Source organism: Neocloeon triangulifer, unplaced genomic scaffold (genome assembly GCF_031216515.1).
Source record: "Neocloeon triangulifer isolate White Clay Creek 2 clone unplaced genomic scaffold, ASM3121651v1 ptg000001l, whole genome shotgun sequence".
Classification (NCBI taxonomy): domain Eukaryota; kingdom Metazoa; phylum Arthropoda; class Insecta; order Ephemeroptera; family Baetidae; genus Neocloeon; species Neocloeon triangulifer.
Genome location: NW_026775544.1, coordinates 7890571 through 7903377, shown reverse-complemented (window position 1 = coordinate 7903377; position 12807 = coordinate 7890571). Strand labels below are relative to the sequence as shown.

General features: G+C 38.3%; 3 protein-coding genes across 4 annotated transcripts; 2 read left to right on the top strand and 1 right to left on the bottom strand.

Moving 5' to 3' along the window:
* The first annotated feature begins 114 nt into the window (after positions 1–114).
* LOC132196039 (magnesium-dependent phosphatase 1-like) lies at positions 115–1084 on the top strand. Its single transcript, XM_059618462.1, has 4 exons — positions 115–228; positions 322–382; positions 510–728; positions 801–1084. The coding sequence occupies exons 1-4, from the start codon at positions 183–185 to the stop codon at positions 976–978; spliced, it is 504 nt and encodes a 167-aa protein (XP_059474445.1). The 5' UTR covers positions 115–182; the 3' UTR covers positions 979–1084.
* Positions 1085–1186: 102 nt separating this feature from the next.
* LOC132196115 (magnesium-dependent phosphatase 1-like) lies at positions 1187–2874 on the top strand. Its single transcript, XM_059618582.1, has 4 exons — positions 1187–1408; positions 1470–1530; positions 1590–1808; positions 1875–2874. The coding sequence occupies exons 1-4, from the start codon at positions 1369–1371 to the stop codon at positions 2047–2049; spliced, it is 495 nt and encodes a 164-aa protein (XP_059474565.1). The 5' UTR covers positions 1187–1368; the 3' UTR covers positions 2050–2874.
* On the bottom strand, positions 1381–12685 carry LOC132195922 (serine-protein kinase ATM). 2 transcript variants are annotated; one of them, XM_059618264.1, is made up of 21 exons: positions 12577–12685; positions 12167–12250; positions 11970–12104; positions 11672–11777; positions 11445–11615; positions 11251–11383; positions 11090–11192; positions 10945–11028; positions 10630–10878; positions 10424–10581; positions 10091–10225; positions 9930–10034; positions 9681–9869; positions 7897–9623; positions 6375–7831; positions 4712–6325; positions 4455–4657; positions 2948–4396; positions 2659–2880; positions 2449–2603; positions 1381–2392 (listed from the first exon to the last, which is right to left on the bottom strand). In XM_059618264.1, the coding sequence occupies exons 2-21, from the start codon at positions 12233–12235 to the stop codon at positions 2211–2213; spliced, it is 8646 nt and encodes a 2881-aa protein (XP_059474247.1). In that variant the 5' UTR covers positions 12236–12250; positions 12577–12685; the 3' UTR covers positions 1381–2210. The 2 variants fall into 2 exon arrangements, with proteins under 2 accessions (XP_059474247.1, XP_059474326.1); XM_059618343.1 differs by lacking the exon at positions 12577–12685 and adding an exon at positions 12471–12536.
* Positions 12686–12807: the final 122 nt, after the last annotated feature.

Sequence of the window (12807 nt, the reverse complement as noted above, 5' to 3'; positions counted from 1 at the left end):
AAAAATACTCCTTAAAAAATAAACATAGCTAGGGCGATAAATTTGATTTACTTGCTCCGTGGGCGCTACCATGGTTTTTATAATGACATGGTCTGATAGCGCTTGAAACAGCTGCTGCCGTATGCAGGTGGGAAAGATTAAAATTTGGCTGTAAACAGAACACTCAGAACAGAGAATTCAGAATGGCTTCAAGTTCAAGACGACCTAAGTTGATAGTACTTGATTTAGGTAAATAAAATAAATTAATAATCATTGTAAAACTACGAACAGTTTTAATACATATCTAAAGTTATTCTTTTAACAAACAATAATTATCAACAGACTGGACCTTGTGGCCGTTTCATGTTGAAATGGATGTCGACCCCCCATTTAAGAAAAATAAGTAAGTATGTATATAAACATAAAGCATAAACTCGCCCTGATGATGATTACAAATTTCTGAAGCAATTAATATATTAATTGACGGAAATTTAAAATAATAATAATATTAAAATTTTTCAAACCAATAGGCATGGGAAAGTTGTTGATCGGCGAGGCGAAGAAATTAAACACTTTCCCGAAGTGCCAACGCTTCTGGAGAGACTTGTGGCTGATGGCTTTGAGATAGCAGCCGCTTCCAGGACACACGAGGTTGAGGGTGCGAAACAGCTCTTGCAGCTTTTTGGATGGGATCATTACTTCTCTTATAAAGAAATATACCCAGGATGCAAAATAACCCATTTTGGAATGTAAGCCAATTTTCTTTTGATCCATTTATTTTGTGTACTGCGCGAATATTAAAAAAATAATTTACACTCTAGGCTCAAGGAAAAGTCTGGATATGACTACAGTGAAATGCTCTTCTTTGATGACGATTATTATCTAAATATTAAGGATAGTATTTCTATTGGAGTAACTTCGGTTTTGGTAAAAAGAGGATTTAGTGAGAAACACGTAGAAGAAGGCCTGAAGAAATATGCCGAAGGCAAGATTCATTGACATTCCTCAATCCTGGGACTTAATGTTACATTGGAATTTGGTTAATATTTATTGTCATATATTTAAAATAAAATTATGGAATTAATAATTCCATTTATTTTGTGGGTTGGCTGAAATGCTTTATTTCAAATTTCCCTCCATAATGGAATAATGGAATCAAATTTTAATGTGATTGGTAGCTCTGAAAAGTCTGAAAACAAATCTCGGTAATCTCACTTTTCATTGGATGAACGAACGGAGCGGTGCACACGATCAACAAAAAATTCATTTTATTTTTAAACGCTCATAAAAACAACTCCTAGTTGAAAAAGAATTTTTAAATTAGCAAATTCTTAGCCAAATTTCTATTATATTTTACTATATAATCGGCTAAAGAAAAATCAACGTAACATGAGTTCCCGTAAACCAAAATTGATCGTATTTGACTTAGGTGAGTTGCAAATCTAATTATTAAATTAGATTTACCTCTATAACAACAATATTCCTGCCAGACTGGACACTTTGGCCTTTTCATGTGGACACAAATGTTGACCCTCCATTTACAAGACTTCCGTAATATAAATTGCCAATTATGTAATTATAGCCCCTTCTTAAAAATAAGTTATTTGCAGCAATGGGAATATCATAGACCAAAGAAAAAGAGAAATTGAGCATTTCCCTGAAGTACCAAAAATTCTGGAACGGCTTGTCTCTGAGGGATATCAAGTTGCTGTTGCGTCCAGAACAGGCGAGATTAAGGGAGCTGAGCAACTGCTTCAGTTGTTCGATTGGAACAAATATTTCTCTTACAAAGAAATCTATCCTGGTTGCAAAAAGACTCACTTCAGCAAGTTCGTATATTATAAAATACGAGATGATTATTTTAAATTCATTATTTATTCTGTTCTACTTGGCAGGTTCAAAAAGAACTCGGGCTTTGACTACAGTGAGATGTTGTTCTTTGATGACGAGTATCGAAACATTAGAGACTTGGTCTCTGTTGGGGTGTGCTCAATTTTAGTTGACGAGGGAGTTGATTCGAGCGTCATTGCTGACGGACTTAAGAAGTATGCAGAGGGAAAGCTCCAGTGATCCCCAAAAGTCTTTGTTAAATGGACATAACCTCTATTTATGGCATAACATGCGGCTGGACCACACTTATTTATTTAACTTATAGAGAGAGCTGGCATCTAATAAATTTCGCATAGAAAAGAAGAACAGAACAATGGATTCATACAAATAATTGAGTTTTCTTAAAGGTACGGTTGCCACCCACTGAACATGAGTCCCAAGTTATGCGGATCTTGCGCCTTTTGAATCAGTCTACTTACTTGGCCCTCGACACTGTTAGCCATTCCTTCTTCAGTGCCCATCAATTTCTGCTGAATGCGAAGCAAGGCCCTTTCTGCCATCTGATTGGCTTCATCAGTCAGCCCTGCGATTTTTAATTTTTATAAATATTGTCAGGTTAAAAAAGCATTCAGAACTCACTGTCAACTCTGCCTCCTTTCATGCCACTCCTGTCATTCTGATTTTCTGACATAGCGATCGTCCAAACATACATGGGGTTGTAAAGCAGCACTTGCAAAATCGTGAGAATTGTCTTTTGGTTATCACGGAGAACTTGCATTGCAGCTTCACATGATCTACAAAAAAATAATAATTTGAATAGAGTGTGTAAACAATTTAAGTTACTCGTACTTTTTAAAAACTCCTTCGACTCCAGATATTCCAAATCCAGATTCAATATCTCTTGACAAACGGAAAGGAACCAGTTCTGGGATCCTGAGTACTAGACCTTGCTCAAATGCAATTCCAAAGTCGATGTGAATCACTTCAGCTGTGCTTGTGTCAATCAAAATGTTTTGCACATGTCGATCACCCAACCCAAGGATGTATCCAATCATGGAAGATGCAGCAACACTAATAACAAAATAAAAATTGTTTGCGAAAATTAAATTGAATAATTAGAAATAAAATCAAAATTTACCTTCTTGTATATGCCAATCGTTTTTCAAGCCATGTGGCAGGCAAAAGAAAATTCTCCAAAAAGAAGTTGAAGAAAACTGGTCTGATCTTTGAGCAGATTTCTTCAAAGACTCGCAGTCTCTTTCCTCTGTTTTCCAAATTGCCCTCACACTGGTTCATCATTCTTCTGCATTCAATTGGTTTAGCATCATCTTTGTTGAAACGAGGATGTGCGTCCACTAAGTAGACTCCCAGAGGAGTTGTATTTTTGCACCACTCGATTAGTCCACTTCTCTGAGATAAAGGACAAACGTTGTATGTTCGAACACTTAGCTTCCGACTGCTGGTGTTTTTATTCCTCATAAACATTTCGTTCATGATGGTGAACACCTGCTGCATGACAGCATCCAAATGCAAGTCATCTAAGCCTTTGCAAAGTTGAGTGTGCTTGACTCCATCCATTGACACACAGTCGATCTTTTTTGGAGCGTGTATCCCTCCAACAAGTTGAAAGACTGTTTCATATTTTAAAATCCCATTAGGTTTGTAGTTGCAACTTTTCTGGACTGGTAAACTGCAGGTTGCCACCTGAATTTTGTCAAGCTTATGAATTTTCCTGACTTGCAGAGCATCAGGAATCTTTGTTTTGGAGCCTGCTCGAGGATCTTCGCTCGAGTAATAGGCAAGCTCAACAACTGCAGTGGTAACAATTTCTAGTTGCTTGATGATAGGCTGCATCTTGGATTTCTTGGAAAGTCTCTTGATAACGTTTCCTGCCTCAACCGATCTGTGATCATTCAGTGGCTGTTTAAGGCTTTCTTCATATTGTCGGTCTAAACCAGAATACTTCAGAGCAAGGATGTTGGGAAGGGTATGATGGGGGTGTTCTTCAGCCAGTCTAATGAGAAGTTCGCTTATTTTTTGCTGAAAGGAGTCACTGCCTGGTTTCAGATACGGCGTAAGTTGAGGAATCAGAGGAATGAATTTGTAGCTTGGCACAATTGATAAGTCTAGGTTTTCTGAGATGTCTTCCTTGTTTTCCAACCAGAGGGTGATCACTCGAAAGACTGTGGAGACTCTTTCCTCACTGAGAGCAAGGCACTTGACGTAGTACTCCATGGCCAGGGCTAGGAACTCTTTTCGCTCAGCATCTGTAGCATCAATTTCATTTTTGTCAATGCTGCTCTGCATTTTAGCAACTGTGAGTGCAGTTTTAAAGTCTTTGTCTACACTTTTCTTCTTGTCTTTGCCTAGGGCAGCCACAGACAAATTTGATTTTTCCAAATGTTCCATTTTGGATTTAAAATGTGGCGAGTTCATGTACTTAACAACTCGTTGATATTCTGCATCCGCAAAACTTCCCAATGCTCTGAATGCATCTGCTTTTTCTGTAGACAGTGCAGAGCAATCGTCAGAGATTTGTACAGCAGCCTTCAGGTACTCGTCAATGATAACCCGAGGATTTTCAGATCTGGAAAAAATAATAAACCAATTACAGTTAGAAAAAATTTAAAAAAATAATCTAATACCCATTTTCTATGAGCCAAGAGCCATATGTTCGAAGTGCTAGAGCATAGGTGCTTTTTAAAGCAGACAAATCATGTTGCACTTTTGCTTTGCACAGCTTTTTGAGCTTATCCAGAAGTGAAACCAGCATTTCTTTGCCAAGGATGGCATCTCCCTGATCCCAAAAGCTGTTGGCGCTTTCCAAAAGATACCTGCATTTTAATTCCTAAAAAAAAAATTCATGTCCAAAGTGAGGAAATAAAACTGCACAAAAAGTTACCTCATTAATTTCTGTCATCTCTGACAGTTCAGTCAAAGCCTTCCAAGTCACGTGAAAGCATCTTTCATTCCTCGCAAGCTTCGATATTCTCAATAATAGTTCAGCAATGGATTGAGATAGGTAGACATCATCACTATTGGAGCTGTTATATCCAGAGTCCAGTTTTTGCAGGATTCTCATCAGGCAAAGTCTTTGCGACAGAATCGGCTCGTGATATTCAAATCGATAAGTGGATTTTTGATCCTGGAGGTTCCACTTGTCCAAAACTTCTTCGGTTGTTTTCAATGAATTCCTGCTGTCTAGCACATCTTTGATTTCTTGCAGCAGTTGGAGTTGCGATAAAGCTCCGTAAATGTTTTGAGTGCTTTCAAAGCTGGATTGTTGAATGTTTCTTATGACAGCTTTTTGTGCTAAGGTAATACTCTTGGTAACACCGTCAAAGTCTGTTAAAAGGAGGGATTTAAGGGCAGAGTACTGTCCAATTTCAAAAGAAATTTCCTTCAGCTGTCCAAGGTCTAGCGTCGTTGGCTGGTCCCACTTTCCAAGCCGCCAGCAGCACTGCAATTGGATATCTTTCATTGCATGATCATCCTGCAAGTCCAGGTTAGTTTTGAGCAGATTTTGCAAACCAAGATTCATCATTGCAGGAGCCATTCTGCTCAATGTTCTGGAGTTACTCTTTTTGGCGGAGTTCAGATCTTGTAGTAATAGAACTTTGTCCCAGCGTTTGCAGTGCTCAAAGTAGTGGATCTGAGATTCTCTGTCCAAGAGCCGGGACATTCCACATCCATAGATTGCGTCTGGATCGCCAATGCTTTTGTACGATTGAACAAGGTTTGAATGAAGGGCTTTGCCATCTTGGGTGTTGTCACAAACTTCCTCAATTGAACATAGATGACCGCTTCGGGAAAACTTTTTTTGCAGACCCCATAGCTCACCGTAGTAAATGCTTGAGAAGAAAGCTGAGCAATAGTGTGCGGCTTGTGAGACATGCAAGTAGTTGAGGTTCGAAGTGAACTGTCCTTTAGAGTTTTCTCTCAGAAACTGCACAACATCAAGCATGCATTTCACTGAGCTTATATTTCCAGGGATGAGACTGGAAATTCTTTTGTGTTGGAGGTGCCTCTTTTCAAAATGTCGCATGAAAAATGTGTTAAGTTGCTGAACAACCAAGTTGCCACATCGTTTATTATTGTTGCTTAAAACAAACAGGAGGAGATGTGGTAGAAGCGAATTTGCAAACTCTTCTTTGGCTAGGCAGAGATTCAAAAGCAGTTCTGTGTAGGCCTTGCTGTAGGAAAATGACAATAAGATGCTACTCGTCAGGGTTATGATCCAATTGGAGTGAGGCAATTTTGTTGATGGGCACCAAATTTCACTGTCTTGCATCGTAGTGAGGAACTTACTATCATTGATCTCAACTGTGGTTCCCTCTTGACTAGAATCCTCAAAAGGATAGAGGTATTCAGGATGAGTAACATACTTCAGGGCTTGCTTTCCTTCCTGTGTTCGAAGCACCGAAAGCAGCAGCTTTGATGCATAATGGCACACATCAATATTAGGGTCAATGATGTACTTCAACAGAAGATCCAATTTGCATTTGTAGAGAAGCACCTATTGAATTATGTAAATTATATCATGATTTTTCCCCATAAAAAATTACCTGAGGCGTTTCTCGTTTTTCCACTGTTAAATCCTGCTGCGTCAAAACAATCGGCAACAACTCTCCGGGTCCAAGCTCTCCAAGACAAGCAGCAGCCAGAAAAGCAATTTCATCATCATCACTGCCAGTCAGCTTAAGGAGCGAGCAGATCAGATTCAGCAGAGTAGTATTTGGGACCTGTTTCAGGCTGCAAAGCTCTCCATAGAGGACATTCAGTTGCTCTTTTCTATTTGACAGTTGTTTGCAGAGTCTCTGAAGTCCCTCCACCCTATTTTCTTTTGCAGCCTCTCCAGCAGCTAAGAAGCTGCAGATTTCACTTTCAATGTGTTTGTCTTGTGAATCACTTATCTGGTCAAATGCTGTTTCAATACTGGAAAACTCAGGGAGTTCAGGAAATTCCTCCAGCTTGCTGATGACACTTTTAAAATCTGAGCCATGCTCCACAATCAAGATATGAAGGATGTTGATGGCCTTGCTTGCAACAGGTCGGTTGAGGTTTTTCTTGACGAGGTTCACTAAAGAATTGACCATTGTTGGCAGCACCGATGATAGCAGCTTTGCGTTGTTTTTGCAGCACTCTTCAGACAAACGCTGCAAACAGTAGCAAACTGCGGCAGACAATGTTACATGTTTCACTTTGGTGCTTTCATTAACTACGTTCAGCAGGAAATGCACAATATCTCTGATCAAAAATGCTGAAATATTTCCCACAGATCCATTGCCAATGTATGTGCACAGCTCATGTACAAGACTGCTGTACTGCAAAAAACACAGTAATCTGTCTTCTCTTGATGGCGCCTTGAAAACTCGAAGAGCTAACTTGTGCATAATATTTTGGCAGTGGACTGGATGTTCTATCGCAATGAAGACAATTACTGGGGTTTCAGGTTCTGGCAACTTCTTCTCGACCCAATGCATCATTTCTGCAAAGGTTTTGTGGTTGAGGTAATGTAGTCCATACTGAGGAAAATTTAGCGAAATGTCTCCGACACGATCTTCCCAAACAGATTTGTCTAACAGAATTGTGTATAAGTACAGCAAAATATCGGGAAATTCATCCCCCAACATGCTTTCTATTTCGTCCTCAGATAAGTATTTAGCCAAGGTGTTATAGCAGTTTTGAAGCTTTTCTTGAACATCTTCATCCAAATGTTTCTTGATTACCATTAGTGGGAGGGAGGAGCAAAGTATCATCACACTGCTCTCCTTTACAAGTACTTCTTCAGACCGGCTCAGTAGGGATGACAGTGCTTTCAAATTCTTTTTGTCTCTTTGTTGAAGAAGTGTCACAACAATCTGGTCTTGTTTTGTGATCAAAAACTCATTGCAAGAGTTACATCCAAGCAGCTGATATGGGAACTCTAAGAGTGAAAATTTGGAGCACCATTTTGCAAGAAGGTAGGATAAGCATGGTTCCAAAATAGTTACGTCACAATCGTTGTTCGTTCTGTCATCATCTGCAAAAACAAAAAATGGAAAGTGTAAATAATTATTGGCAAACAATAAAAGTTAAAAGTCATACTCAAAATTTGTAGTACTTGCAGAACAGAGGCCAAGCTGACATTATGTAGTTTGATAAGCTCAAGAATGGAGAAAATTGCAGAATGTCGTTGTTCCGGGCAGTAAGCGATTGCAGCTGCATAGCTCTTTAGGGAACTCTGCCCCAAATTCCTCAAGTCATCTTCATTTGGAAACTTATCATCCAAGGTGTTGAAAGATTCATTTATGCATGTGCTCAATTTGTTGAATACAGTCAGCCGCCATTCCATCATTATATTGGCACTCCAGTTCTCAGTTCGAGGGCAAAGTATCTTTTCCAGGCACAACGCTGCACTATTTCGCACCTCAAAGAAATGGTCCTTCACAAAATCAGTCAGAAGAAGTGCAGCTGGATCAATGTCTTTCTTTTTTGACCAGATTTGTTCAGGGTCGAGAGTGATCCACTCTTTGATACATTTAATCAACTTCAGCCTGACAGTCCGTCCAAACTTCTTCTTTTCTGTTAGTATTTTAAAGCCTCTGACAATAGACATAACAAAACTTCTGTGAACAGCGTTGCTTGATTCATTCAGTTTGATCAACATTCCCTCCAAAATATCAAGGATTGCAATGACAATCAGATGACTATTTCTATTCAGTTTTGTCAATTCCTTCAGGCATAACATGATTAATGCTTCTTGCTCTTCATTCAGAGTTTTTGCGCCCAAACTAGCAGATTTTAGGACCAACAACATCCGAATCATATTGCACAATGCTTTGCATTTGTTGGTCATACCACAGCATACTTCCAGGAGCCATAAACTGTACTTGGCCACTTCTTCAGTGTATTCAAGTTTTGGGTGAAAGCAAAGCGATGCCAGAATTTTAGTGAAGACCACCATGGATTCTTCAGTTCGTGTCAACTGTCCATTCAGAGGATATGGGCAATAGTTTGTTGTAACGTCAACACGAGATTGGATTTCTGAGAAATGTGCCATTGCTGCTGGAGCAATAGCCTTGCTGGTGCACTCCCTTTGAAACACTTCCAAAAACAAGGAGGGTGTGGATCTTCGGATGAGGTTGACTACCAATCTGTGGTAATCGTCGGAATAAAGATTTCCCAGCATCAGGATTTTATCAAAAGGTAATTCTCCTTTTTTGACAGTCAGAAGAATCTCAAGGCTAGCAGGAATTGATTCTTGCAAAAGATGCTCCATTTCTCTAACAGTGGGGAATTGCTCAAATTCTTCTTCGTCGAGCAGATCAGAATTTAACAGGTGAGACAAGACACTACAGTTGATCATGGCTTGATGCACAAAGATGCTGAATGTGTCACTTTTCAATGTTTGAGTCTCGAAGGCATCAGCTGGTGCAGAGATTATTTCGCTGAACCTCCGAGACAGCATGCCTGCCAAAAGAGCAGGCCCATTAGGATTGAGTTGAGGTCTTGGCACATAGGTTATTTCTAGCACATTCAATTTTGTGCTTGTTTCAGGACTGTATGCTTGGTGGATTTCCATGATACCATCTGATTCCAATTGAGCCACAAACAAGTCCTTGGGAGGTTCTAAAACTATCCGATTTTTGCAAATGCATCGAATCAAGGCTTCTCCAATCAGATGATTAGAAATATTAGTGTATGTCTTGTTGACCCTTTCATCTTCGTCATCACTAGCTGGCAACAACCAAGACAATACCCTTTGCCAATTTGGTATGCTCGTGTTTGTCAACTGCGAAGGCATTCTTATATCTTCATTGTAATTGCTGGACCTGAAAAAAAGGAATAAATTTGTTGATGATCGAATTAAATAAAGTCAATTATAATACATGTCAGGCAGGTAGCAGTTGGAAGTCAGGGTTACAAAAGTTTGTAAACTGTGAGCATTCAAATTGATGGTATTTTGAATGAACAAATTTAGCAATCCCGACGTCTGGAGGTCACTTGCAAACTCACTAGTCAAAAGAGCTTGTAGAAGACCATTACTTCCTTCCAAACACTGATTAAGGCCAGCAGATCTGATAACAAAAATAATTAGCATTTATAAAATAATAAGCAATCCATAAATTTTAATATACCTAAGAGCCATATCCCAAACTCGCCGCCAGATACCCCTTGCTTTGTCCATCTCTGAACGATCTAGTACTGCAAGTGTAAAATTTTCCAGCAACGCCTTGCAGCAGCTTTGGAAATTTAAGATGAATAAGAAATGAATATTATTAATAATTTGTCTTTTTACTTGCAAAATTGTTTCATGGTGTTGTTAGTTTTACTTAAAGATTGAGTTTCAGTCAGTATTTCCAGGAGACTGAAGTAATCAGATGTCTTTAGGGTCGAGCCATATTTCTTTAGGAAAGCTGCCATCACAGTGAGCCTTTTAACAGCAGGAATGTAAATAAGAATATCTTGTTTTTAGAGAATTTAAAACCCAAAGAAACCACTCGAAACGGGAAATAATTAAATTATATCTCGTTGTCTCGGAACGTAATTCCACGTCACGGCGATTAGTCACAAGTACTAATTTAAGAATATCTTGCTTGATTGCACAATCGAAATTATTTATTATAAATACCTCACTGTTATTTCTTCAGATCTTTTAGCAGGCTTTAGTTGGTCTATTGCCATCTGGATTCCGACAGACATTCTGGCCCGTTTAGAAGAGGGTCCTTCACTTTCAATTAAAGAAACGTCTTGCTGTGTGAAAACCATTGGTTCCTCCAAGGCAAAAATCTAGAGAAAATTTGTTTCCTTTAAGTTTTCGTAATTGAATTGACAAACCTGTTTGTAGATTTCAACTGCTAACTCTACCAGATCACTTTCAACTGTAACCTCTTTATTCCTTAGCCCTCTAATTTTTGCAGTGTCTATTGAATATCTCAGCTCTTGTTGCACTGCATGAAAAATGCTCAAGAGAATTTCATTCCACTTGTCCCAGTTATGAGCATGTGCTGATGGCAATTTACTTTCAGCTCCTCGTGGATGATGAAGAGCCATTTGGACAAGGCAATACTTCTTTAAGAATGGAGACTGTAATGAACGCATGTTTAAAATTATTTGTATGTCCAGCATTCTCATTGCAACTTAATATTTTACCATATTTTGCTTGACAAAGTTTAGGAACTTGGGCAAAATAGCTTCTCCTAATTTGCACAAAGCAATTCTGCATTCTATCCCGAGCTGATATTAATATATTAGAATATATATTATTTAATCACATTATGCTAAAACTGCAATATACCTCCAAAGCCAAACCAAAATGTGTTCGCAAAGCCAACTCAACGAAAGGTATCTTTGATGCCATTTCATCCACATGATCCAGCATGCTCTCAAAAAAATCGAACCTAAGATAAATGTAAATTATTTGAAAGTTTATCAAATTTAAAAAAAACTAATAATTACTTGTTTTTTAAGTGCATGGCTACCATGGACTGTTTTGATCCAGCGCGGATGCAAATTTCCAAGATGTAAAGAATCTGAAATTTCACAGACTCTTTCGTAGTAGGATAAAGCTCAATACAAAAATCAACAATGTCTGCAATCAATAACAAGTACATAGTGAAGAAAAGTATTTAATTATTAGAATACGATCATACCACTACAATTCTCTGTTGTGAATTCTGTACTGTAGACAGCTAAAGAGACAAGCTTGGCATGTAGCAATTTGATATACATATCTCGGCAAGCCTGGTTGGAAGCAAATCTCCTTGCAGTGTCCATGCAAATTTTACTAGTTTCATTGAAGTCTAAAAAGGGCACATCTTGATCTAGAAAAAATATAATTAAATTAAACTAAATTACAATTGTGGTATTTATCACCAACCTCTATTGGCGCAAGCTGCAACCAAGGAAATTAACTTTTTGGCATTCTCCGCTACAGCTTCTTTCCCACTTCTGCCTTTAACATCATCTTCAATACTTTCCAAAGTCTGAAATTTAAAAACAAAATATAGAAAAATATAGCATCAATGTTCAATGTATGACGTTATTTATTATTATTAATTAATAATTGAAATAAATAAAGTAAAAAAAAAATAGTTATTGTTTTGAATGAGGAGGGATCTGCTTAAATTTTCTGCCTCGAATGGTCTAAAAATAAATTTAATTTACACAATTCTTACATTTATATAAAAGGAATGGCAATAGTGGAAGAGCTTTTGCCAAGTCATAGAGCTGCCAGTTTGCAAGCTCTTTTCGTCCAAGCTCAAGAAATTTGTGTCATCTTCAAGCCAATCATGCGCTTTCTGAAGAAACTCCTAAAAATAATTAATAACATTTAATTTTCATGATTATAAAAATAAACAAAAATTCAACAGACCTTCTTTTTAACAATTGAGGTGGCCTGCTGTAGGTTTTCGACAAAGCCAAATAGTTGTTCTGCTGCCATTTCCAGCTTCCAGGGCTGTACAGACAAAAGAAATATAGTCATTTTTTATTGGAACCTCAAAGGTTTCAAACATTTTGCTGGCAAGAGAGCTAGAGAGCGCTAGAGAGATAATAAAACACGATGAAGACGAAACTTTGACTTTGCGAGAAAAAGCTGCCAAATGATTACCGTTTGCGGTTCATGGTTTTAAACAACAATTAAGGTTAATTGTTGGTATTAAAGATTGGTTCATTACTTAAGTGGAATTTCGTAGATTACATAGAAATGAAGATTAATTTTTTTAAATTGTGTAGAAGCTGTGAGTCATCGAAATCCATGATAACGTAAGGAAATAAATTTACCTATACATAAATTCACAAACGATTCCGTGGATCACATCTGTTGCGCGGCAAACTCGTAACTCGTCCAAGGCAGCATGGAATGGAATACTCCAAACTCCTGATGCGCGAGCTCGCAAGTAAGCGGAGGCGCACGCGCAACGAAGGTCGCTTGAAATTTGGAGATCGGAGACCGAGTGCAGCGCGAATTTGTACCCCCACCCCGATTATTTACGAAAGAATCGGATGAAAAAC